Consider the following 25,045-nt stretch of genomic DNA (forward strand, 5'->3'; position numbering starts at 1 on the left):
TGTCTGCGGAAATGTTATAAAAGCGCTTTGGTTCAACTTTTGGGAACCAACCAACTTCCACGCTGCACCTGCTTATTTTAATTACTGACCGGACTAAAACCTCCATTAAAATGCAAGGCAAATCTGACAAATAGTCTCAGCTCCTGACTGCTTGGAAGAGAAACGAGAAAGAAAAAAAAAGAATTTCCCACCACCGTCTCACAATTAAAAGGAACACAGATCAACCGGGTTTAAAGCTTTCATTTTACTCTGTAAATCTCTACACTTTAAAACACTTTTTGGAGCCATGTAACCCTCACATTACACTTGAGCATCCCAATTTGCAGCTGTAACAGTGTTTTAGATCTACACAAGTTTCCCTCTCCAGAAGTGTAGTATATTTGTTACTAGGCATCTTTACCAGCATGGATGTAACAGGTAATTACAGGTCTGACCTCCCTCTCTATTGCACAAATATGCCTTTGGAAACCGCACCGATAAATATTTGCTCAGTGCGAAGACAGCTCCAAGAGGAGAGGAACCATTCCAGTTTATCAACTTGACAATTCAAGTTAATACACGCCTTACTCTATATTTATTTAAGGAACTAGATAACACTTAGGGAGCTGATCTGGCCAAGTTAAGCACACTTCATAAAACTTCAGAGTGCTCCCCTGTGCGACGCACGTCCACAGGAAGCATTTAGCCTGCCGTGCTGGAGCCCAGAGCAGAGCTCCAGTGGGCTCCTAGTGTTCAAAAGAAAAAAAAGAGACACATGGACAAAACAGAACAAAAAAAAAAGCAATTAAAAGTCTAGAAAACACAACAAACAAGGAAGGTCAGAAGAACTGGGACTGCGCTCAGTGATCTTCCGAGATCCCTACCAGCCCTAGCATCTATGAACCCTAGCGTCTAGTGTCTCTGCACGGTCTGGAAACGAGAAGACTGGGAGATGACCATCTCCCAATCCAAAAGATGACGTTGTTGTAAAGGAGGATGCTGAGAGACTATTCTGTGTCCAGAGGGAACTAACGCCAACTGAACAGCTTTCTTAGGTTGCAAAATGTTCATATTGCAAACCTTTACGTGCAGGTTGGGCACATGTACATTTGCTTGGGATGATTTTGGGAGGGATGACCCTGCCTGGAGGAAGGGAGAGGACTAGATCATTTGAGGTTCCTTCCAGCTGTTTGTACAAGCGTTGTAGAGACTGAAGGAAAATGCCAAATATTATGCAGGCTTAATCTCAAAAAGACCAAACACTGCTTATGCATTGCATTAGACTCAGACAATAGTTGTTTACGATGCCAAGGCCATTTTAAATAATTCAAGGAAATGGTCTAGAGATGAGATAACACAAAGATGAAGAAGTGATACAGCTAATTGTATCCTTGTATACAGCTGGCTACAAAGTTACCCCTTCTCCAGATGTGACCAAAGGCATCTGACCAAAATCCTAGCCAAAGGCGCCTACCGAGAAGGGGGTAACCCCTCCGGAGACCGTCAGCATCACTCCTGAACAGACGCACCTTGGCAAAAGTTGGACAGTATCAGCACTGCCTGCAAGTTCTACTAGAAGCCAATGAAATAAAAGTACAGCCACAGGTTATGTCTGCGAGCTGCACAGCAAACAATCCCCCATCATTAAACTAGTCCAAATGAATCACTGCGCCCCTGCCCAAACACGGCCTTTATAGATCTCAAACCTATGGTGCTAGGCATCTGGGCAATCCTGCACCCCAGACTAATCCCTCCCTCAAATGCAAGCAATCTGCTGAGGGGCCTTTTGCAACCCTGCGGTATGAAACGCCCTACAGCACAGCAGTGCTATCAGACGTGGGTTTCCTCGTGTTACGATAAATCCACGTGGAAACCGAGTGGGGAGAGTGGATCAATGCTCCGTGCTAAGATACACAGTCCAATGCAACACAGTGCCTGCTTCTCCACCTGGTCACCCCCCAAAAGATGTGTGCATCGAGAGCCATCATAACTGGACGATGAGCTGGATTCTTCTAACAGGTTTATTCTTGAGGTGGCATTACAAGGTATTTCACGTGGTGCATGGCATGTGTTTAATGGCAGGGGTGTGCACACAAGTGCAGCTCCCACTTGGCGTGTTTGGGTTTGTTCTCCGATTACTTCGTTCTCACTCATAGTAGCTTTTTCCATGCAAGAGGGAGCTCCCTGGAGGAAGCAACGAAGGGTCAGGGTGCTACTATGGTGGCTGGGGTTGGAGGGGTCCCATGCCTCCGTCACCTCACCAGCTGCAGGGAGTCTTGAGGTGGGCCCAAGTCTCAGAGCATCAGTACCTGAGCTGCCAGCTCCTGTCCACATCCTGCTCCTACCACAAAGACAGTCACGGGGCACCGTTCTGACACCATAGCATGGGTGAAGCATGCTCCTGTCTTGTTGCACAGACCTTTCAAGGGCTTCTATATGAAGGAAAAAAAGATACGTGGGGTAATCATCAACCTTCGCTTTCCTAGACTGTTGAGGAAATTTAGGACACAACTCTAAACAAGAAGTTAATACTCATTTAATACCCAGATACACTGGAGGGTAGAGCTAGGATTCAGAGAGACCTTGACAAAGTAGAGAAAATTGCACCAAAAGAAAATCTCATGAGGTTCAACAAGGACAAGTGCAAAGTCCCGCACTCAGGACGGAGCAACCCCCTGCACCGGTGCAGGCTGGGGCTGACGGGCTGGGCAGCAGCTCTGCAGAAAACAGCCTGGGGGTGACAGCGGACAATTCGGTGGCAGCCAACAATAAGCTGGATGAGATCCAGCAGTGTGTCCTGTTGTGAAGCAGGGAGAAGTCATCCCAAAGTGCATCAGGAGGAGTGTTGCCAGCAGATCGAGGCGGTGATTCTTCCCCTCGATTCAGCACTGGGGAGACCACATCTGGAGTCCTGTGTCCAGCTGTGGGCCCCCACTACAGAAAGGATGTGGACAAATCAGAGAGGGTCCAATGGAGGGCAACAAAAAATGGCTGTGGGGCTGGAGGACAGGACTTGTGAGGAGAGGCTGAGGGAAATGGGCTGATTTAGCCTGTAGAAGGGAAGACCGAGGGGGATTGAATAGCAGCCTTCACCTCCCTGCAGGGGGGCTGCAAAGAGGCTGGAGCTGGGCTGGTCTCAGAGGGGGCAGATGACAGGACAAGGAGCAATGGGCTCACGCTGCAGCAAGGGAAGTTGAGGTTGGATATTAGGAGAAACTCTCTCACGAGGAGGGTGGTGAAGCACCGGAACAGGTTATCCAGAGAGGTGGTGCAATCTCCATCCTTGGAGGCTTTTAAAACCCAGCTGGACAAAGCCTTGCCTGGGATGATGCAGTTGGGGCTGGTCCTGCTTGGAACAGGGGGTTGGACTAGATGCAACCTCCTAAGGTCCCTTCCAGCCTGCATTTTCTCTGACTATTTAAAATGGAAATTAGAGGTGGTTAAAATCCTCTCTTTACAGTCAAAGCTAGGGACTAATGCCACCTGACCCACTAAAGAGACTTTCCTTCCTTTGTGAACGTTTCTGGAGCGGCGCGCAAATATCTGCTCACTCAGAGGGGATCGTATATTCTCCTGCAGTGACACTAAAAATAGCTTTGCAAGGAATCCAGTTCTTTGGGTCTCAACCTCCACAGAGAACTAACTCGGTTAAAGAGAGATCCCCCTCCCCCCCAACTTTCAAACTCAGTCGAGGTTCTGAATCTTTGCCTCTCTGCAAGACGCTTTGCCACCCGATTTCTTCCCGTAACTACCCTTCTGCAACCGTGGACAGAACTAGAAATCAGCAGGGGTGCCCCATGGGGACTGACGGCACAGCGTGGCTCTGTCCAACATACGATGAGTAACCCAGCATAACAGCCACGTAACCCTAAAGCCTGTGCATACAAATCGCATCAAGTGACTGCAAAGCGCAAGAATAAAGCTAGAGTACGAAAGGGGCCTCCACTACCCCCCTGGTTTGGTTTTGTTCACAATCCTGACCACACCATGGTCATTTCTCATCATCAACAGATTCACTTTGATTTAACTCCAAAAACAGTGACGACGGCGCTACAGGAATGACCAGTAGGATGATTCCCTCTGCAAGGATTCGACTTTGCTCTGAAGACAGAAAATAAGCAGCAGCTAAACCAACAAGGAGGGAGGAGCGCGTGTGCCAGACTTGCTGGAACAATCCCATCACAGAGTTATCCTGAGCAAGCAGTTTGCTTCATATTTTAAAGAGAAAACAGGATTAGCTTCATGTTCAGCCTCATCTGGACCTAATTGCAGAAGCACTCCCAGGGCCCTAGTCCCACTGATTCAGTAGGAGACTCCCCCTCCCCATAACCCCCATGCACGAAGGTTGTGCAATTCACTGTTGTCAGCATCTTGAAGTTAATTACACCAAGAAAGATTTTCTTTTTCCTCCCCAAAGCAAAATATTCCTTAGTGCCAAGCAATGCACGGGGTATCCTGGAAGAACAAGCCTCTGTAAGCACCTTCCAGCCTGCCCAGAGCTTACCAGCTTCATTAGTGCCTGCATCCCGCATTTGAAACAAAAAGTTGGGGGGGGGGGGAGGGGGTTATACTATTTTAAACTCTGGTTTGCATATACCATGAAAACCGTCTGCCTGAAGTATGATTGCACCCTACTTCCCCCCGATGCAAAGCCCCCCCACCTGCCAGTAAAAAGCAAGGATCTGTATTAAAATATCTTCCCATTCCAGGATAACGCAGTGTGCAATAGAAAAAAACAACAAAAATGACGGCTCCTCTTCTGCAGAAGGTAACCTGCCCTTTGTGAATCAAGTTACCAGTCTCATCCAGTGCGGATCATTACTTAATCTTGAGAGCCCAGTCTCTTTGCCAAGCCATGACTCACTGGAAGGCCAGCCCTGGAAATGCATGCCCTTATTGCAGCCACTCCGTGCAAGCAGAGGGAAACCGTGCAAAGCAAACAGTACATAGGGCTGTTTTCTACCCTAAGGGGAGAAAAGGGGGGACCATGAGGGAAAAATAAAATACTTGGCCTTGTTTTTCTGCAACAGTCTTAGAGGAGATGTTAAAAGTTATTAAATTCCACATTTTGAAGCTCACCAGGGAAGGTTTTTGTCCCTATCCGCAAGCTATAGCCTGCTTTCAAGCCACACTCCAAGATTTAGCACTGGCCAGCGGCCAGTTAAGTCAACATCCCTGGCTGTTATTGTTTGACTACAAATTTCCTGTGCTGCTTTTCGGGGCAGTACTGGTTTCAGTTAGACGGCAGGCGTGAGCGAGCCGATCTGCAGAGGAAGGGCCACGATTCTGCTATCAGATCCACGGGCAGCTGTTGAAAACCCAGTAAAATCAGTGGGATGTCACAATGACATCCCACTAGTTAGCTCAAATTATCGACCGGACTAAAACTTCCATTAAAATGCAAGGCTGTCATTTAGACCTTGCATCTAAATCGCCTTGCAAGACCCGGGACAAAAGCTACCAGGTTTTCTATACCGCTGGTTTGCAGAAATTGCTCAAGTTGCCTAGCACACAGATGCGGAAAGGAGCCTGCAGGGATCTTACTTCCTGAAAAAGGAACACCATTACATTAAGAAGTCTCCCCGTCAGGAGGTTAATATGAATCAAGCCTGCAAGTCTTTCAAAAGGGGATGCATTTCAGATGGCAAATAAAGGGGAAACAAAAGCAGGGCCTTCTGTTACGGCTGGGGAACTCGTAGGTGAAAATCTCAGATCTTCCTCTTTCTCCACCGCCTCCCATTAAGCATACCTGGTCCTTTCCTAGAAGCTACAAACTGAGCAACGGCTGCCCTCTCGTGTCCCAAGAGCAGCATTACCCAAACGCATCGTGTAGCTGTGCCGGAGCGACGATGCCCACGAACGCACAGGTTCTTTTGCCGGTTATTTCTGAGGAAAGCTATCCACATGCAGGGGCAGGAGTCCCGTGCCAGCACAGATCTGTTCTCGTCCAAGACCCCCGAGTGCACCAGACTGCCGAAGGACAGCAAACGGCGAGCACAAAACTGGGCCTTGTGTTCTGCTTCATCCTGACCTTTTGGGGCACGAGGCCGTGCTCGAATAGCTTGGCACGTAAGGAATCTTGAACTTTCACGATGCAAATTGTATCTTGAGAAACCAGTGAGCCACTTCCTCTCCAGTCTGCAGTCACACGACAGCCCCCTGGCAGCCACAGCAGCCACACAGCAGAAGGAGAGAGAGGATGCTTGTGCATGAGATATTTTAGTCCTTCTTGAAAATGAATCATCTCTGCCTCCCCTCCATGTTTGCTTTTCAAAGACGCCTTGTGAGTGAAGGTGCTGGATCAGGCCCAGATCGAGGTCCTGGACCCCTGTCCCCCTGCTTGACCTCAGGCAAAGAACTTCCCCTAGTGTGCCTCAGTTTTGCCTTGTCTATGAGATGAGCCCTGCCTCGGAAGGTACTGCAAGGATGGACTCATTCATGCGGAAGGCCTTCATCCCAGTGAGCAGGGCCATAGGAAAGCTGATGGATGCATCATTTCTCCTGCAACTTCTTCCCCCCTCTGAACCCGCAGGCCTGCTACTGGGCTCCCAATGGGGAGATCTGCTCTGCCAGGTCACCGTTCATCTGTCACGAGCTATGCTGCCTGGTGCAGATATTAAACTTGCAGTTCAAGACAGAGATTTCGCTGTACAAACCGGATGGGGTGGCAGAGAGGGTCAAGAAGGGAAAGGACAAGAATAGCTTCTACTTTCTTCCCAGCCCAGGATCATCTTTTCTTGGAGGCAGCCCTCTGGCTCGTTTGAAATCGTTTTCACGAGCATCTACTGAGCAGAAGCAATGAGAAACCCCAGGTAACCAACTGACCTTCCCTGGACTCCCAGCTGGTGCTCCCCGGAAAGTCGGGGAGTCCCGGGCGCCTGGGACAGGGCTCCACATTGCTGCACAGGACTTCCCTTCGCCGCAGACCTAACTCCGGCACCACACAATCCTCCCACGCACGTGGCCACCTTCGACCTGGGCTTTTGGCACCTCCCCAGCCAGCCTTGCTCCAACCGGTAACCAACCCATTTTGCAGAGATGCAGCCTAAACCACCTACAAGCAAATAGTCCTCCGACTTCCTGAGACTGTGAGAAGAGACGTCTAGGAAGAGCGATGCACTCCCCCAACACTTGCCCTGCAATCGGTGCTCCTGCACGCAGGACGCAGCCGAGGGGGCAATTCAGGAGCCAAATGTCCGAGCTCTCTCTGCAACGAACCTGTACGCAACCTCCAACCCAAACCAGAAACGCTGCTGGGATTATTTATTCAGCTTCAGATGAAGGAAAGAGAGACGGGAGCATACCCCCCCAGGCACGAAGCACTGAGGACCTCAAAGGCAAGCGTGGAGGAGCCCTTGTCTAGAGCAATGCGTGCATATCAGCACTACAAAATGAAACCGGTGGGATATACAAGTCTCTACAAGAGACCTGCGTGCCCTGTGTCTCCGTTCCCAAATTTGTAACCCTTCCTCTCTGAAGCACTGCCAGGACAAAAGCCAACGACAGTTCGGCACCGTGGAGGGGCGCGATAAATACTCCCGTCCAGACCCTTTGCAAGAAGCTTTGAAGCCCGGCAGCTGAAGGAGAATAACTTGAAGGCAGACTTTTCCCATACAGATTAACAGACGGATGTAAAACTGGAATCTCCTGTTCCAGGAAGCTTGTGGAAGATGCCCGCTTCCCGAAGCAGGACAGAAGCACACTGTACGAGAAAGAAGATCAAACGTCCTTCCCGCCCCAAACGGCGATCAATGGTTGTAAAGTTCATCAGCATCGGGGGCACTGATGATCTTCCTGAACATGCACAGAGCCCCTAGCGCTGTACAGCCAAGGAAAGTGTCAGATGCCTCTTCCAGGTTTCTTGCCACACTTTACTTCAGCAGCATTTAGGGGCACAAGCCAGCTGCAGAAGTGAGGACCAGGCTTAGTTTTCACCATGCACTCAAGAGAGAAGGGCATAACAGGGCGGCTGACGAAGAATGGTTAGCAACCAAGCAGACTGGCACGGGGCGGGCAGCACGCTGGTACCCTGCAAGGCAGCTCACGCGATCAAGGGCAGGTGTTGCCACTCGCATCTCGTGAAGGCAGCAATAGCGATCAGAGACAAAGTCCACTTATAAAAGAAAACAAGTCTGCCTAATGGCAAGGCTCCACCACCATTGTGTGCCATTTAGCACGAGCTGGAAAGCAGAAAAGCTGCAGTGGAGGAAAATAAAGAGCAACACCAGTTTGCTCCGCTTAGTCCGCGTACAAAACCTCCTCCACACACCCTGCTCATCCCGTCACCTTCCCTAGCTAAATTCTTCAGACAGCCAGGCCATGACAGGCACCAAAAGGACGGGACAGATGTTCAGTGGCTTGAAAAAATCCAAACCGGACCCTAAAGTCCACCCGAGTGTTGCCTCCAAGGGCAACAAGCCTCTGCTCCATTTTACAGATGGGGAAAGTGAGGCACCAGGAGCTAAAGCGCCCTAACCAGCGTCAACTATGGTGAAAAAAGAAAACTAGAAACAGAGTCCAGGTCTCCCAACACCCTCCTACAGGGCTATGACAGCTACCTAACTGTGGTTGGAGTAGGCCTGAGTCCGCAGGAAAACAGATTACAGCTACTAGTAGAGGCCTCTGATGCCTGAAGTATCATGAATGAGGTAGGAATGCACTGGACAAACTGCTCAGCATCTGCAAGATTTCCCTTCCAAAATTACTTTCACTACTTCAAATATTTCTGAAGTATTAAAAACTTATACGTAGGCCACCAGCATCTCTACCGCTTGGCCATTAAACCCCTTTCCCCAGGGCGAACCCCCTGCATGTGCTGTGGAGACCTGACCACCAGCTACCCCTTGAAGCAGTTACTTGAGATGGGGTCCAGGAGCATTTCAGGATCTCTAGAGATTCAACCCTGATCCAGACAGAAAAGCATAGTCCATAAGGCTTGATTTTGCTGCATAACTGCCCTGCTCTGCTCGAAACTACGGCAGCGATGGCTGTACAGTTCTCAGCTGGCTGCCCCAAGCATACCACGACCGAGCAAATCATTTGAGCCAACTAGAAGATATGCTTCAAAGGACTGAGAGAAATCCAAGCGGCCAATGTGCTGCAATGTGCTTCCGCCGATTTTAGAAGCGTAGCCAACTTTATTACTCGCAGCAACACCTCCAAGGACGTTCTGTATCACGATGCTGTTAAAAAGCCATGCAGTCCAATGGAAATAGCCATTGTCTTTTGGTAGATTTTAAACGAGGCATGGTATTGTAACGCTCTCCTGGTGTGGAAGTCGGATGGCTTTACAGATCAAAACGGGAGACGACTCGCAGCATCTCCAGGACTTTCATCGAACAACTCAGAACAGCATCCCCACGCTCTCCGTGCAAAAGCTTTCCCCCAGATTTCCTCCAGATAGCTGTGCATAATTAGCAAAAATATATATGCTGTTTTTGTCTGAACCTGCAGGCAGCTGACTCGATGGTTACCCTTGCAGGGTGAAGGGGATCCCCGCTCTGCTGCTCACCATACCAAAGCAAGGCGGAAGTCAGAGTTAAGAAACTCCTGGTTTCAGAAGTCAGAGGGCAGCAAGTTCACCTGATCCCTCTGACAAATGCAAAGAGCAGGGAGTGATTCATAATGTTATGCCCTGCCCCTGTTTCTTTCCATTTCATTTCACATGAAAACGGCCACCTCTTTAAAGTGCAGATCAAAAGTGTCACAAAGACAGCCCCGGAGGTGAATGACTTTTCTATTTCTTTTTCTTTTTTTTTTTTTTAAATAAGAAAGCAGAACAGAGATTTTCTTACTTCTCTGTGAGCTTTCTTACACTGTCCTGCTCAAAGCATCTCCCCCCGACCCTATAGTGCACTGCTCCAGACAAGGAGGTCCAGTCTACATGGAGAATTTAGCCCTACTCTCCATGACAAGTGGCGGCTTCTTCACTACCAGACTCTGCACCCACGGCCCCATCTCATTTCATACAGGCCACGTGACAGTCATCAGACGGCAGTCTGCAGTCACCTGGGCTGAATTCAGACTGGCAAGGCAGAAATCAAGTGTTTTATACTCTACTGAAGAAAAGAAAAAAAATTCTGCAAAGAAAGATGGTTTTTTGCTATTATTTAGTTAGTCTAATAAAAGCTATTACCTGTAACCCGAGTTTTGCTGTCTCCATTTCTGAAACCAACACAGCTACAACACTTATCCTTTATACCCTACCAGCCACTTCCCCTCCTCTGCCCCATCTTTTTCTTTTTTCTTTTTTTACTGCTGCTAAACAAAGGGTTTCATAAATCTACCTTTATGTTGGTTTTTCTCCTTATGCAAAGAGCACGCACAAAGGAACAGCCATAAAAGCATTTGGAGCGGAGGCAGCAAACAGGCTCCCACTTGCTGCTAGCAGGCTTTTGTTTGCTGGGAACAGACTTTGCCTACTTGGGGGCTTCTGCTCCATCCCCTGCTGTACCTGGAAGAGACACCAAGCAGGCAGGTCATATTGGCAAAGCAGCAGCAGTGAGAAATCCCAGTGGGAAGCAAGATCAAACCCACACACAGACATACCACATAGCAGCCGGCAGCAACAGCAGCGTGAAATAAAGGGTATTTTTAACTACCGGATGCAAAGGCAAATAAAATGCAATGCATCTTTGGAACCGAACCTGACCAGTCACATCACTCTGCCTGTCACACCACCTCTGTTATAAGAAAAAAAGCAAAAACAAAACCAGCAATTAGAGCTCCCCTGACACAGTAGAAGCAAAACAGGTCCATACTTCTCAAACTCTCAAGCCCCCCTCTAAACAGGAAGGCCGCTCAGCATCAAGGAGCAGTGGCTATGTATTTAGAGGAGTACAACTTCCCCATGCACATTTTGAATTAGAAAGCTTCTAAAAAATATGAATCTTCATTTCTGCCTAGGAGAAGTTTTACAACCTCTGCTCTCTCCTATGCCTGATGAAGGGAGAGTGTGCCCAAAAGCTTGTAAATAAATACCATAATTTGTTTACAAATATCTAGCTGGTCTAATAAAAGGAGATCACCTCTTTCACAAGTTTTGATTCTAAAAAATAAAGTATCCCATCCACACATGTATATTAAATTATATACCCCACTTCTTGATTCCCCCAGGGGGGTGGTCTTAAAGCACCTCAAAACATTGCCACCTTTTACAGGCGAAGACACACTAGAGGGAATTAAGCAGCTTGCCAAATATTAAGCACAGAATCAGAGGCAGAGCAACCAAAATCACATGGGCGTTTCGACTCTCTAACTAGCTCCCCTTTTTAACTAGTCTTGGGAGTTTAAGCTTCCAAAAGCAAGAGATGTTTACTGCACTCGATTCCTGAGGATGCACGATTCCAAAACTAATTGCTCATTAATTTGCACGAGGTGCTGATAGAAGACACTTGAAAATGTATTCCTTGCTGCCTGTCCTCTTGCATCCTTTAAGCTGGGAAAGACAGGATACAGCAGTATGCCAAGAAGGACAGAGGAGAAAGTTGATCCTGAATAAGGAACAGAAAAGAAGCTCCCCTTACCACCCCCCCCAATAAATAAATAAATAAATAAATACACCGAACATCTGCAGTGCCACTTGCAGAGCACAAGAAGCCGCTTTTAGGTGCAAGATTATACAATCCTGGTAGGTATTGTCTGCTTGATGAACAGTACATCATGATTGCCTCCTTGCAGGATAGGAAAGGCAGGCTCACAGTCGAGACAGGAAAGCTACAGGGAGTTCATCCTAATAATTGCTGAGGAAGGAGGCAGAAGCTGACATCAGAATAATTACAGGCTACAGTGTTAGGCAGGTGGATCCAACAGGGATGCTTCCCACACACCAGTCAAATGCTTAAAAGGACCAGATGAGCCCTATATGCAACTGTTAAACTATAACCAGTTCAATTGTTATTGGCAAGTGAATATAAGGTTTGTCCCCACGTTATTTCACGCCAACACCATAGCAATGCATCCAAATAACCATGGGCTTTTGGCAAAATTCCCACTGCCCCCTCAGACACTTAAATCACTTATTTCTTAAGGTCTTATTCTAGAGCTCAATGCCAGAGGGGAAAAAAGAGATCCCTGTATTAAAGATCTCAGAGCAGTGTGGCCAGAACAAAGAAAGGAAGTTATCTGTGAGCAGGAGGGACTGGAGAGTGGACTGGACAGGACACTGCCATGTGTGAGCTGCAACAACCAGCAGAAATCTATATTCAGTTTGCAGAGCGTTAGGGCGGCAATCCTTCACCCCTACGCACCAGCAGGAAGGATCCCAGGTGGAGGGAGGGAAGGAAGAGCTGGCCAAGGACTCTGAAGTCATTTTTCTTGGCAGCTCTCATTTAAATGCAATCCTGGAAGCTCTCTCAGGGAGACAACTTGCTCCACCATTTCTTGCCTATACATTTTGTTCCACTTGTTGGCACCTCTCCTCCTCCTCCACTGGGCAACACCTAAGGGAACGCCAGCAAGTTCCCGCCCGTTTCACGAGACAGTGATAAACCAATCATGGCAGTACCTTGGTGCCTACACAACATCCTGGGTCCATTCCTACAGCTCTTTCCCATCTTTGACAGGTTCCCCACCATCGCTCACCCACTAGTACTGTTCCTACAAGGCTATTCTGTGCATTTATATTCCTCCCTCTCTGCCTCATTAGAGCTCAGGTTTTCCAACAAGTCCAGATAAGCCCATTAATATTAATCCAGAATAAAACACCATATGCCTTTAATGCCCCGCAATTAGTCCAAAGACTCTCCTATCACTGTCTATACACACAGGGCAGCCTTTAGAAGTGAAAACGAATTAAAATCAGAAGACAGCAGCCAATCCCAATGTTCAACAGCCAAGGCAGCCAGCCAAAAGGAGCTCTCCCATCTAGCACGTTGGTAGCAAAGCCCAGAGACTACACAGGAATCACGATCAACGGTATGGCCCGAGCGGCCGCCGGGGCGTGTTGCAATGCAGTTTGGAGTGCACCAGCCCTGAACACATGCCAATGCAGTCGAAACACAAGCCAGCCATGCAACATTGTGAACGTGGTTAACATACAACTGGTTAAGGACAGAAGTTCATCACATCACCAGGCTTTGGAAGAACAAAGGGCGTCAGCCTCAATTCAGCTAGTCGCACAGCTCCTCCGCACGGCTCAGCCTTACCTCATCTCCGGTCACAGTGCCGGGAACAGAACCCGCGAGTCCTGAACTTAGCAGCACTTGGAGAATGAACCTCCTTAAAAGCAAAGTAATTTTTAAAAAATAGATAATAAAAGACCCATCTGCTTATTCTACCGCTCACGTGAGAGGCCCAGTGTGTCGGACATGGGCAGTGCAAACTATCGTGTAGAGCTCCACAACTGATGGAAGCAAGACATAGGAAGAGAAATCCTGGTGCAACAAAGGTGCTTTTGGTTTGTGTTCGCACCCTGAAATTTGTTCAGGGCTGGGAGGGACAGGAGTCATGCTACAAAACAGGTCAGCAAAATGATAACATATTTAAAAAAAAAAAAAAAGCTGGAGCTTTTCACCTTCAGATCACTTTTTCAACCCAGGAGTAAGCTAAACTGGCTGCAATTTGAGGGTTGGTTTCTGGCCTCGGTGAAATGAGTCTGAGGTCCGAGCCCCACTGCCAGGGGACAGGCAATGATGGATTATGACATTCGGACACAGTTGGTCACTGGCAGTCTTAGCAACTGCAACTGCTCGCAACTATGGTTTGATCAGATGGTGACACATCCATCCCCGTCGCCCCCATGAAGCACCTTCGGTGCAAGCTGAAGCTCGCCGCTGGGATGGCAGATACCAGCCCCGGCCCCGTCTCAGCTGTGCTTTGTGGATAAAAGAAGGGCTTCCATATCCACAGCCGACTAAGCACCTATAACCCGAGCTAAATTCACAGCTCTCTTTTCACTAAAGGAGCCTAATCACAGGGCAGGATCACCAGAAATTAAATGCTCACTAATTACAGGGCACAGCAGTAACCCCTGTCACCGGGAACATTAGTGCGACGAGCAATTTGCACATCTGCCCTGGCAGAGGTAGGGGGCCATCACTGCTCCAGCTGGGCCATTAGATCCAACAGACCGATTTTCCACAGTCCTAAATTAGCCTCCGTGACAGGCTGCTGCCCTCGCGGCACAAAATGCCAGACAGTTGAGGACTGCGCCGTACCCGTTTCAGGGTGGCACCGTTTGCCTTGACGAGCACGATCCACAGACGGTTTTTTTGTGGTCATGCAACTTGGATACTTAGCTTATATCATAGCTCAGCACAAGGCACCAATTATCCAAATACGTGGCTGCCATTTAAATGGAATTTAACGACAGAAATTTAAAAGGGTTTTCTCCTCCTCTAGTGCCGAATCGAGAAGAATTTGCTCTGACCTCACCTCAAGCGATTCATAATTTCTCCTGTTGGCTGGCAGCAATGGAGCAAGGCAACCCTCTATTCCCATTTCAGAGTGAGGTAAGATGAACGTGCCTGTAGCGAGAGACTATTCACAAAGCAGGGAAGATAAGATACTCGCAAGAAAGCAGTTTCCATAGGAAAAGCAGCCGTCCGGCTACTCGGAGCATATCTGCAGCCATTCAAGCAAAAGCTAGAATGAAGTGCCATTAAAGTCTTTACTCTATCCAGAAGTCAGCTGGTTTTAATTGTGGCCAAAATCCTACTTGTATCACAGGTTAGATTTAACTAAGATACAGATCAGTTTACCTCCAAGCAAGTCACGTAGTGCCTGAAGTGACTTTACAAGTCTTGGGTTTTTTTGCAAGAAACCCACCTGTTGCAATCTATGAAAATAAATATGGAACTAGGCATTAGGAGCTAACGATCTCATCCCTGCTCTTCCACAGACCTGCAGTCTGGCCTTGGATGCATCACTTCCCCGAGGGCATGTCTACATGTTCATTAATGCGCTTTTGTTAATGCACATTAAAATTTAGTACTTCCATTGTGAGGTACTAGAAAAGGGCGCATTAGCCTATTTTAATGCGCATTAGCAAAAGCACACTTTTTTTTTTAATTCACATTATAGTAGGCTAATACGCATTAAAACGCACATGTAGACACACCCTGTTCCTCCTAGCTATAAAATGGAGGAGCTCCAATTTATAACGTGCTTTAGGAATGCAGAAGCAAATTCTGATCTCTCGCCTGTGAAATCTGGTAAATAAACCCATTCCAGATCGGCAATGTTTTTACTTAAAGCCTAGTCTAGTCTCTCCTATAACATTAACATTTCTGCCTAACCAGGGCTTTTCTGACAGTCTTATCCTACAGCAGGCCTCAAAATGAAGGAAACTTCTTTAAAAAAAAATACAGGATAGCTAGGGCAAAGAGAAGAGAGATTAATATAAGCAATTTCATAATAAAAGTAACAGAACAATACTTACCAGCGTTATCTTCCATTTCTCTCGTACGCTCGTTTTGTGAAAAACTGTAAAAAAAGAAAGAGGAAAACCAAAATTGAAGCACAAGGTGATAAAAGAAAACCTTGCATTTTACCAAAGGCACCACCTAAGTTTAGCTTCACTGTCAGAAGAGGTCTTCGTACATCCCCATAAAACCTGGGCGACGTCCCACTCGGTAAGGTTGGGGATGAAGGGGTCATTTGCAGTAACAGAATGGGAAGCCCCAGCTGATAAATTAATCCCAGATAGCTTCAAATAATCACTACAGCACAACAATCATTTTTTCTACACATTACATGTTACAAATCCAAATGGGATGGGTTCAATGTCTGTAACATCCAGAAAACCTCACCTCCTTACCCTGGTACTAGGTGCACCACCAGTCCTACCCAGAATAATACGCATGCAACATTTCAAAAAAGAAGAAGTTTAAGATGCAACTTCCAAGTCCCTTCACATCCATGTGCTCTGACTGCAAAAGCAACTATGCAGCCAGTGGGACAAAAAACCAAGCACAAAACCAATACCAGATTATGACACGCTGAGGCCCTAAACTACGTCCAGCTTAAGAGGCCCCATTTGATAAAAATAAAGCACAAAATCCATGAAATGGATTTTCACAAAATTTTAAGATGAATCATTGTTATTTCTGCACAAATTTCAGAACTCTGTATGCATAGGAACCGTGGAGCCATATACATGTCCATGTTTGTCATATTAGGACGAAAATGTCTAGTTTTTCTTTTTTCTTATTTAGAGGCCCCTCATATTGTGAGGCCTTAAGCTGGAGCTTAAGTAGCTTAAGCTTAAATCCGGCACTGTGCAAAACTAAGAGGCTGGAGTCTCTGTTCAAAGGAGCTTACAGTACAAATTCATAGGGACTGATGACAAAACCAGAGTCAGGAGTGAATGAAAGGTATGGAGAGAGGTATTTCAAGAGTCACAGTGAGCTCAAGACCCAACTAGACAAGTGATTTCCAGAAGACAGCTTTTAGCCACCGTCCGCCTTTTCTGCTCAAACCTTCGGCAGTAACCAACTAAAAATACTCTCATTTCACCTTGGTCTCTGGTAGCCAAGAAGCACTAACAGTTTACTGATCAGAAATCCCAGGAGGTTTTCCACTTTAAGGGTTTTTTTTTTTTTTTGCTTTTGATCTCACAAGGTGCAGCAGCATCAACAGGGTGCATGAAGCCGCACAAGGCTGCATTACCAAAGGAGACGGCGCCTTGGCTGGAGGAGAGTTTTCACAAGGTACTGCAAGAACTTCCCTGAACTGAGGAGCAGGGAAGTTGCAGCGAGGAAAGCTGAGGTTGGATATTAGGAAAAACTCTCACTAGGAGGGAGGTGAAGCACTAGAAGGGGTTACCCAGAGAGGTGGGGGAATCTCCATCCTCGGAGGTTTAAAGGACTTGGGTAGACCAAGCCTTGGCTGGGATGATGTAGTTGGGGCGGGTCCTACTTGGAGCAGGGGGCTGGGCTGGATGTGACCTCCTGCGGTCCCTTGACCCCTCATTTTCTATGATGCTATGCTTGGTCTAAAGAGCCAAACTACTTATGCTCTGTGATGCCGTTCCAGCAGTGCCCTTCAACAGGAAAATCAATCCACCACGAACAAGGGAAACCGCAGCAGAGCCCAGGGCCCAGCTCCCTGCTGGAGCCGTTCTGACCCATAGAGCGGGGGTGGCGAGAGCACAGTATCAGGATAGGAAATAGCACCTCCTACCCAGCAAGCAGAATACACCAAGGCCTAAACAGGGCAGAGCACGCTAAACACTTTGTTAGTCAGTCCCCTGGCTCCAGATCGCCATCTCTGCAGCAATTCCAGCCGAGGCTGCCCGCTAGCACCGGTACAAAAGCGCGCTCTCGCTTGGCTCGGCGGAGAGGACACTACCTGGAAGGACAGAAAACAAGAGCTCGAATGAACTGCACACGCAGCTTCCCACCAGGGACAGTCCGGCTGGTTTACACCCTCCTTCCCCCCCAAACCGGATGGGTCGTCATCCCCCCACAGCTCAGCTGGCACAGTAGAGAACATCTGTAGATCAAGCCTCCATACCTACAGTCTCCGAAGGCAGGAGAGGAATGGAGACGGCCCCCTCCCGACTAGGGCATCGTCAGACAAACAGCCGCCCTCCCGCCACCACTCCCCAAGGGATGTTGCTTTCTCTTCCCTTTCAAGGACGCTTCTGCATTGGCTCTGCTCCCTGAGATCTGTTTACTACAAAGGGCACATTTGTGATTGGAATACTAATTCTTCAAGCGCTCGCCCCACCGATTGCCAAGCGCCTGCACTCCAAGGACATCTGCCGCAGACGAGCACGGCTGGAAGTCATATTAGCCTGAAGAGGAGAGGCTTCTCCCTAGCACAACATTAAAGCAGAGAGGCAAAAATCGTCTTCTTATTCTGCAGAAGACAACGTGGTAGGGAAGGGCACAGAGGTCTACTGCTACAGCTGGGTCAGGATGCCGAAGTTCCTGCATTTCCCATGCAACTATGTGAGTGGGAATAGGATGCCTCAATTTAGAAACCCAGGAAATGCCTTAGTGGGCTGGATTAGCGGTCCGGCTAGTTGAGCTCCCCGTCTCCAATAGCATCCACTACTTCAGAAGGACTTCTGCAGAAAGACAGTCCTAAAATAATCTAGTAGGCAACAGTTGTGCCGTCTGGATCATGGCGTATGCATGAGAGGTCACCAGGACCTTCAACACGTTTGCCTGGGCAGGAGCATGGAGGGGTGGAGGCTGCCCAGACCTTGCCCCTACAGACCACTGAGGTCAGACCAAGTCCAGATGTTTGATACCCCGACAGCTGTATTTACATGCACATCTGGGAATCAAACCTGGGTCTCACTAAGCCAGACAAGGACTCTATCACTGAACTGCAACAGCAGGGCTCAAAGTTTGGGAGCGCACAAGGGCTGCTACCGCAGGCTGATGGTCAAGGGCCCACGGCCAGCCGTGAATGGCGAGAGGATATATAGCATAGCTTTTATCACCTTTCCTATGGCAGTCCTGCAGTAGTGGGCACCCCTCGCATCTTTGGTGCCTGGGTCTTTCAGCCTGTTCCACAAGTCAAAAGACGCAGGTTTCCTACCAAAATTATTCGAGCTCTGTGAAAAGACGTAAAAAGTGCCCCAAAGGGAAAATGCCTCCTCCTCTAAAAGTCAGAGGTTGCCTTAGCCACTGCATATACAGTCCTTAAGACATGGTTTGTCTTGTTGGGTTTGTTCGGGTTTTTTTGGACAATCTTGCTCTCCAGAAGTGTTGCATCACTTTTAGAAACCAAGTATTCAATGACACCCTGTAGCTATGAGGTTCAATTGTATGTTGAATGGAAAAGGTTTGTTTTTTTTAAATCAGTTTTAAATGCACCACCTTGCAACGTTATTGGCTGCCCTTGTTATTGCGTTATGAATCCGGGTAAATGGAGCACGTCCTCCTTGTCTAGGAAATTATTGTATTACATCCCCTCTTAATGGGTTTCTCCAAGATAAAGTTGCTTCAGTCTTCCAGAGATGCTTGGGTCAGAAGGGACCTTAGCAAATCATCGGGAGTCAGTCTCTTCTAATCAGTTTATGCAGGCGTCTTGCTCCCATCAGCCCTTTCTGAACCCCTCTTATTACGCAAGAACCATTTGGAGATGGTTGTGTCATGCATAGGAGGGCATAACTGATTTATAATAGCTCTGCACCATTTTCACGGTTCTCCACTTTATTCCTTATGCATCTTAACATGCTCTGCTGTAATCCCGAGTCTTCCTTCTGCAACCGATGCTCAGTTATTTTTCCCCTCGAGCTGACATTGGGAGTTTAGACCATAGCACAAGCAGTTTAAATTGTTCCCCCTGACCCAGGTTAGTTTCCAATGGTCAGCGAGTCCACTCTGCCTCGCATTGCCCATTCATTTAACTGGGTCCGGACCGTCGGAGGGCTCACAACTGCCTCCAGCCTTGACTAACCAAAGGCATTCTGATAGCTGCAAATTTTGCCTTTGCCCCCATGGTATAGTATCAATTTTTTACAACACTGAAGCTCACATAAAAGCTTGTAGTGATGCACTAGCAACCTGCCATGATAGGAAGCTGTGAAAACAGGTAATATCCTGGCAAGTAGGGCTTTGCTTCGATATGGATCGCGGTAGCTAATGAAAGACACAATCACAGCAACATCATTAAGCTGAACAGCACCTTTTAATAAATGTTAATACTACCAAAGAAGCCTGCTCTCTCAAATAACGACCGGGTCCACCCACAGAGGGATTCACTTGCAATTGATGCGGTGCCGACAGACACGTTAACTAAGTGTTGCTAGCTCAATCACAGGCTTTACGCTACAATACACACCACACTGATTTTAAAAGGTATTTATATTCTGATAGTGGCCAGAGGTGCCATACAACATCCACTGCATGAAGTACTGGACAAACACAAGTAACAGACTGCCCCTTCCTGGAAGAACTAAATACATTTGCAAGACAACGGGGAGAGGAAAGGGTTGCAGCTAGCAGGGGAACTGAGGCACGGAGACCAAGTGACTCGCTCGACGCTGCGTAGAAGGTCCGAGGCAGCTTCCAAGGTCTCATCCTACAGCTTGGGGTTAAGACGTTCAACTAGCCCTCCTCACTGCATTAGCCCCCAACAGCAGATAATTCAGCCTTGCAAAAAAAAAAAAAAAAAAGAGCGCGACAAGAAAAAACTGCCAGCCGAAGCATTAGATCCGCTCGCCCATCCGCTCCTATGCAAGCGGTGACTAAACGAATGACATCTCGCTCCCTTGCCAATTGGTTGCACGTGACAGGAAGGCGGGCGAGGAGGTTTTTGCAAGGCTGAGATAACTTGCATCATGCTCAGATATGCTGCCCACGGCGCACCATGCACAGCCCTCACGGGAAGGGGCTGTAATAACTCAATTAATCTGCCAGCTGTAAGATTAAACACAGAGAAAACAACATTAAAATTCTGCCCTACAAAGGCGAGTAGCTCAGCAGCATCGAATACTCCCCGGAGACAACATCTGGCATTGGTGCACAGAGGCAAGCCTAATGCGTGGAAAGGGAGGCAGTTTGCTAGAAGCCAATGGACAAACCACTGGAAATCAGCATCCTGGGCAATTCCTTGCAGTCGAGGATGATGGTCTTCCATGCTCGTCTCATCTGTAGGGGTGAAGATGGCTGATGAGGCTAACCCGGGATCAGCCTCTGCTGCAGCTCAGGCACGTTTCCACGCGGGGTGGGTGGCTCTGGGTTCTTGGTTCGGTCTGCAAGACTTTCCACCGCTCCCATTTTTCCATCTCTCGTGGTCATTGCAAAGTTTCGAAGTACTGAGATCCTTGCAACAAACTCTTCCTCTCTTTGGGGCGGTCTTGGGCGATAATCGCCCATGAGTTGCTGTTGATGGTGCATTTTTTCAAGCTGGCCTCGAGAACATCCTTGTAACGCCTCTTCTGCCTTCCTCTTGAGCGCATGCTTCAACTGAGCTGGGAGAACAAAGCTTGCTGCAGGAGTCTGGAGCCAGACACCCAGATGAGGTGGCTGGTCCAGCAAAGTTGAGGTCCTGATGCTCGAGGGGTTTGCTTGCAAAAGGATGCTAAATGTTGCCGTGTCCGTCCTCCCCCTGGATTCAAAGGATCCTCCGCAGGCAGCGTTGATGGTACTGCTCCACACTGGCATTTTATCTTCCGGATTACATCTCTCAAACCACGTAGTTTTGCCCCCTGGTATGCCTAGCCACATACGAGGACACTGGGATAGTTTCACATAATCTAACAACAGAGGGAGGAGCTGTCAGCGGAGACACAACATGGTAGGGAAGCTATAGGTCAGGGGTGGGCAAAATGCAGCCCGGGGGCCAGATGCAGCCCACCAGGCCATTCAATCCAGCCCATGGAGCCCCTAAAAAGTTTAGAAAATTAATATTAATCTGCCCTGGGCTGCCTGTCACGCAGCCTTCAATGGCTTGCTAAAACTGAGTAAGCGGCCCTCTGCCCAAAATAATTGCCCGCCCCTGCTCTAGGTGGAGGTTGGCTGCCGATGCAGTGCTCCCCTCCTCCAAGCCTACACTGACAATAATACAAATCCAGTCACCAGAACCTGATAGTTAAAAACTTTCCGACCTAAGGGAACTCAGAGCACTTAAACAGGCACATCTGCACCTCACGTTCAAGTTTTGGGGATGGGATGGAGTTCTTAACAGCAGGGTCTTAGATGCCAAGAGCACATCTGGCTGCGCTTGCTACCGTAAACCCGAGAGGCACCCGAGCGCTACACACAAACACGCACCAGTCCAACAGCCAGAGGAACCAGGCTTTAGAAACCTGAAAACGATGCAAGTTGCACCAAATGTTAAGCCAGCACTTCCACAACAGATCAGTCCGATCACTGACTTCCTATGCAAACGACACACATCGCCTTTCAGCAGCACAGCAGCTACCTGTGGGTGGCACGATAACACAAAGGTGATCAAATCAGCTCTGAACCGAAAGGTGTTTGCATTCCCACTCGCTGGTCAATGGATTTTAGATCCTGGTTTTCGCCATACAACCAACACCAGCTTAAGAGAAACTACTTAACAGCACATGCTGGAAGGAGCACTGAACTGGAGTTTGCAAGAACCAAGCTCGGTCTCTGGTCTGGCCTGCTAGGCAGCCTTGGGCAAGTAATGTCCTCCCTCTACACCTCAGTTGTGTCGACTGTAAAATGGGAATACTGATTCCAGCCTCTTCAGTAGAACACTTTGAGATCTCATGAAAAGCGCTAGACAGCAGCTAGGGCTTAGTGCACAGCACATCACGGAAAGTAAAGGGCCTTGTACATGGGCCATTTCTAGTAGGTACGCTGCAGGGGATTCGCACAGCGCGCTGGGAGTGTCGAATGGCTTATTCAATTTATAAGCCAAATACACACAGTGGATTCTAGCTGCGTACAATTCCACTTTAAACAAACCAGATTTTGCTCATACCTATCAAGACGACAAGCTTTTGGATGTCTCCATCAAAAAACAAAAAAAACAAAAAACCAATTTCCCTTGTCCAGCAGTTGCAGTGCACACGTGTTCCAGTTCACGGCACTAGCCACATAGACCAAGTCTTGAAATAAGAAATCAACACTTAAAAGGACAGAACAACACAAAATTAACCCTCGATCTGCTTTCCAGACTCTTGGTTAGCTGGCAGTAGTGTCAGATTTGTCACTAGCTCACTTTATAAATCGATCAAAATTTTCCATTTAATACTTTCTGAAGCATGCATAAGGATTTGGGGCTGATGAATGACAGAATTAATCATCTCGGAGGCTGAGGTTCTGGATTTACCTAGGAAACAATGACAGCAGTATAAATTTCCCTGTACACTCTCCTGCCACTGTAATTTAAGGAGAAGTCTAGAGCAGGAAGTTAACTGCATTAAAAGGTAGGATGTGAAATTAAACACTAGCTTTTCCTCATTAGCTTCCAGGAGTTGGTGCTCTTACTCCCGAACAATATTGCACAGTGAAGCTAAATTACTCCTGTGTGAATGCGCTGATCCTTATTTCTAGGTAAGGACTCCAGAATAAGACCATGTGTGCAGGAAGCTGACCAAAAATAGCTATTCCAAAAAAGCTCACGATGGAAATAAACCCTGAATCTCTTCCAGGAGAAACCACTGAGCAAGAGGTAGCTCCAGGCTTCTTCCACCCCCGCTACACTAACGCCAGCGGTTGTGTGGGACTCATGCAACGGAGGTACCGACACAAGTGCAGGCTATACCCTAGTTCAGGTCTCACTGGCTTCAAGAGTTACTGGGACACAATCAATGTCCCATTTCTGCACTACCATAGATCTGCACGGCGTACTGGAGATGGACACCAGCCAGGAGGGCACGTGAACTAGTTATTGATCTAGACAGGAAAGGCTTTACAAAGCACTGCAGGGCAAATGATTTCTGCCCAAGAAGCATGAAATAAATTTTTGACCCGTAGTCAAAGGATCATTTAAATCCATCAACAGTCTTTCCATGTGTCCTTCTTCTGACTGAGAAGGAAACTGAAAAACATTAAAGTCTCTTGAGCAGATCTAGAAAAGCCTCTCTAACAAACTGAGGCGGAGGCACAACCTGCAAAGCACAAGAGCGATCCGAGACGACAGGTGAGACCGAGTGCACCAGGTTCTTCAAGTCCCATTTTTATTTATTTCATTGTTATGCAATTTTATTTTCTGTTATTCATGTCATTTATTTTTATTGATTTTATTTTTTTATTTAATTGATTTTTATTAGTTTTATTTTCATTTTAATTTACTGATTTTCATTCATCTATATTTATTATGCCTTTATTTTAATTTTATCTTTTTAATTATTATGCATTTTGTTGTACTGATTTGATTTCATCTATATATTATGCATGTTGCTTCATTAATTTTGTTTTATCAATGCATTTATTATGCATTGTATTTTTTATTTTATTACTTTGTTACTGTGTTTTATTGTGTTCACTGCATGTATTTTATTTGTTTTTATGTATTATGCGTTTACATTTATTTTATTTATTCATTTATTTCATTATGCGTTTAAATTTATTTATGCGTTTTATTTTATTCATTTATGTATTTATTTTAGTACACATTTTATTCATTTATTTTATGGTTTAAATATATTTATTTATTTATTTGTGAGCTTTATTTTATTAATTTATTCATCTATTTTATTACGCATTTAAATCTATTTATGTCTTTATTTGTGTGCTTTGTTTTATTCATTTATTTTTTTTATTTTTTATTTTATTTAGGGATGGATGGACAAACAGGTGGTAAAAACAGACGTTTTTAGTGGGGAAAAGTATTTCATAACAGAGGAGGATTAAGCTGACGGCTGCGGAAGCTTAACCTGCGCAGCATACGCAAATCACAATGCTCAAAGAAAACACCCGCATACAGCAAGGTTAAATTCTTTTCAACAGAGCAAAAAAACAGAGCAAGAAACATATGAGTAACTTAAAGAAACATTCAGAAATCAGAACCAAAAGTGCCAACAAGCTCAAGCTGTGGAAAGAAAATCATGAACGTGCGTGAAGATGCTGCGATCTACTACTCAAGGATCTCAGGGTGGCCGTAAGAGCTACCCAGTAACTCCTGCTCTCCCTGGAAAACCACGCTGGGATACACTTGTGTTAGGAAACCACCTAGCTCCTGGGTGTCACCCCTGTCCTGAACGGATGTGGCAGGCCCAAAGCAAGAGGAAGGGAAAGAGACAGATTTAACACGTTTCCGCGCAGACGACCAGGTATCCTATGTGACGTTCCCTCTTCCCTTCTGCACAGCCGACCGTAACGGTACAGCACGGCCCCTCCAGATTGTCGATGGCCGCTTCGCTGCTTTGTAACTAAACGCCACTGGATAAATATTTCAGGGCAGTTCTTTACCCAAAATCGAAGTCGCGCTTTCATCCCCCTCCCGTTTCCAAAGAGCACAAAATTCACCCCCGGGTTGCAAGTCCCAACAGTACAAACTCAGAAACGAGCCACCGGCGCTTCGGAGGTGCAGCTGGGACACGCAGGAGTGCCGTTACAGACAGGCCGAGAAAAATCAGCCCAGCCTCCGAAATCCTCGAGCCGGAGCCCAGCCCTCCACCTGAGCACAGGTTGTATAAATAAATCAATCAGTGCCGTGATAAGAAGCACAAAGGAAACCAACTGTTAAT

General features: G+C 47.1%; 1 protein-coding gene across 4 annotated transcripts in view; it reads right to left on the reverse strand.

Annotated features, from left to right (window-relative positions):
- The window catches only part of PHACTR4 (phosphatase and actin regulator 4), a 68,543-nt gene that overhangs the window by 36,890 nt on the left and 6,608 nt on the right, over nt 1-25,045 (reverse strand). For 2 of the 4 annotated variants that reach the window (XM_019547944.1, XM_019547942.1), the window contains exon 2: nt 15,359-15,402. In XM_019547944.1, coding sequence (XP_019403489.1) covers nt 15,359-15,374 — 16 coding nt within the window. In that variant the 5' untranslated portion in view covers nt 15,375-15,402. Of the gene's footprint in view, nt 1-2,288; nt 2,412-13,124; nt 13,198-15,358; nt 15,403-25,045 lie in introns of all 4 variants that reach the window. The other 2 variants (XM_019547940.1, XM_019547945.1) reach the window with 2 other exon arrangements.

This window comes from Crocodylus porosus, unplaced genomic scaffold (assembly GCF_001723895.1).
Source record: "Crocodylus porosus isolate Cpor-Errol unplaced genomic scaffold, CroPor_comp1, whole genome shotgun sequence".
Taxonomy (NCBI): Eukaryota; Metazoa; Chordata; order Crocodylia; family Crocodylidae; genus Crocodylus; species Crocodylus porosus.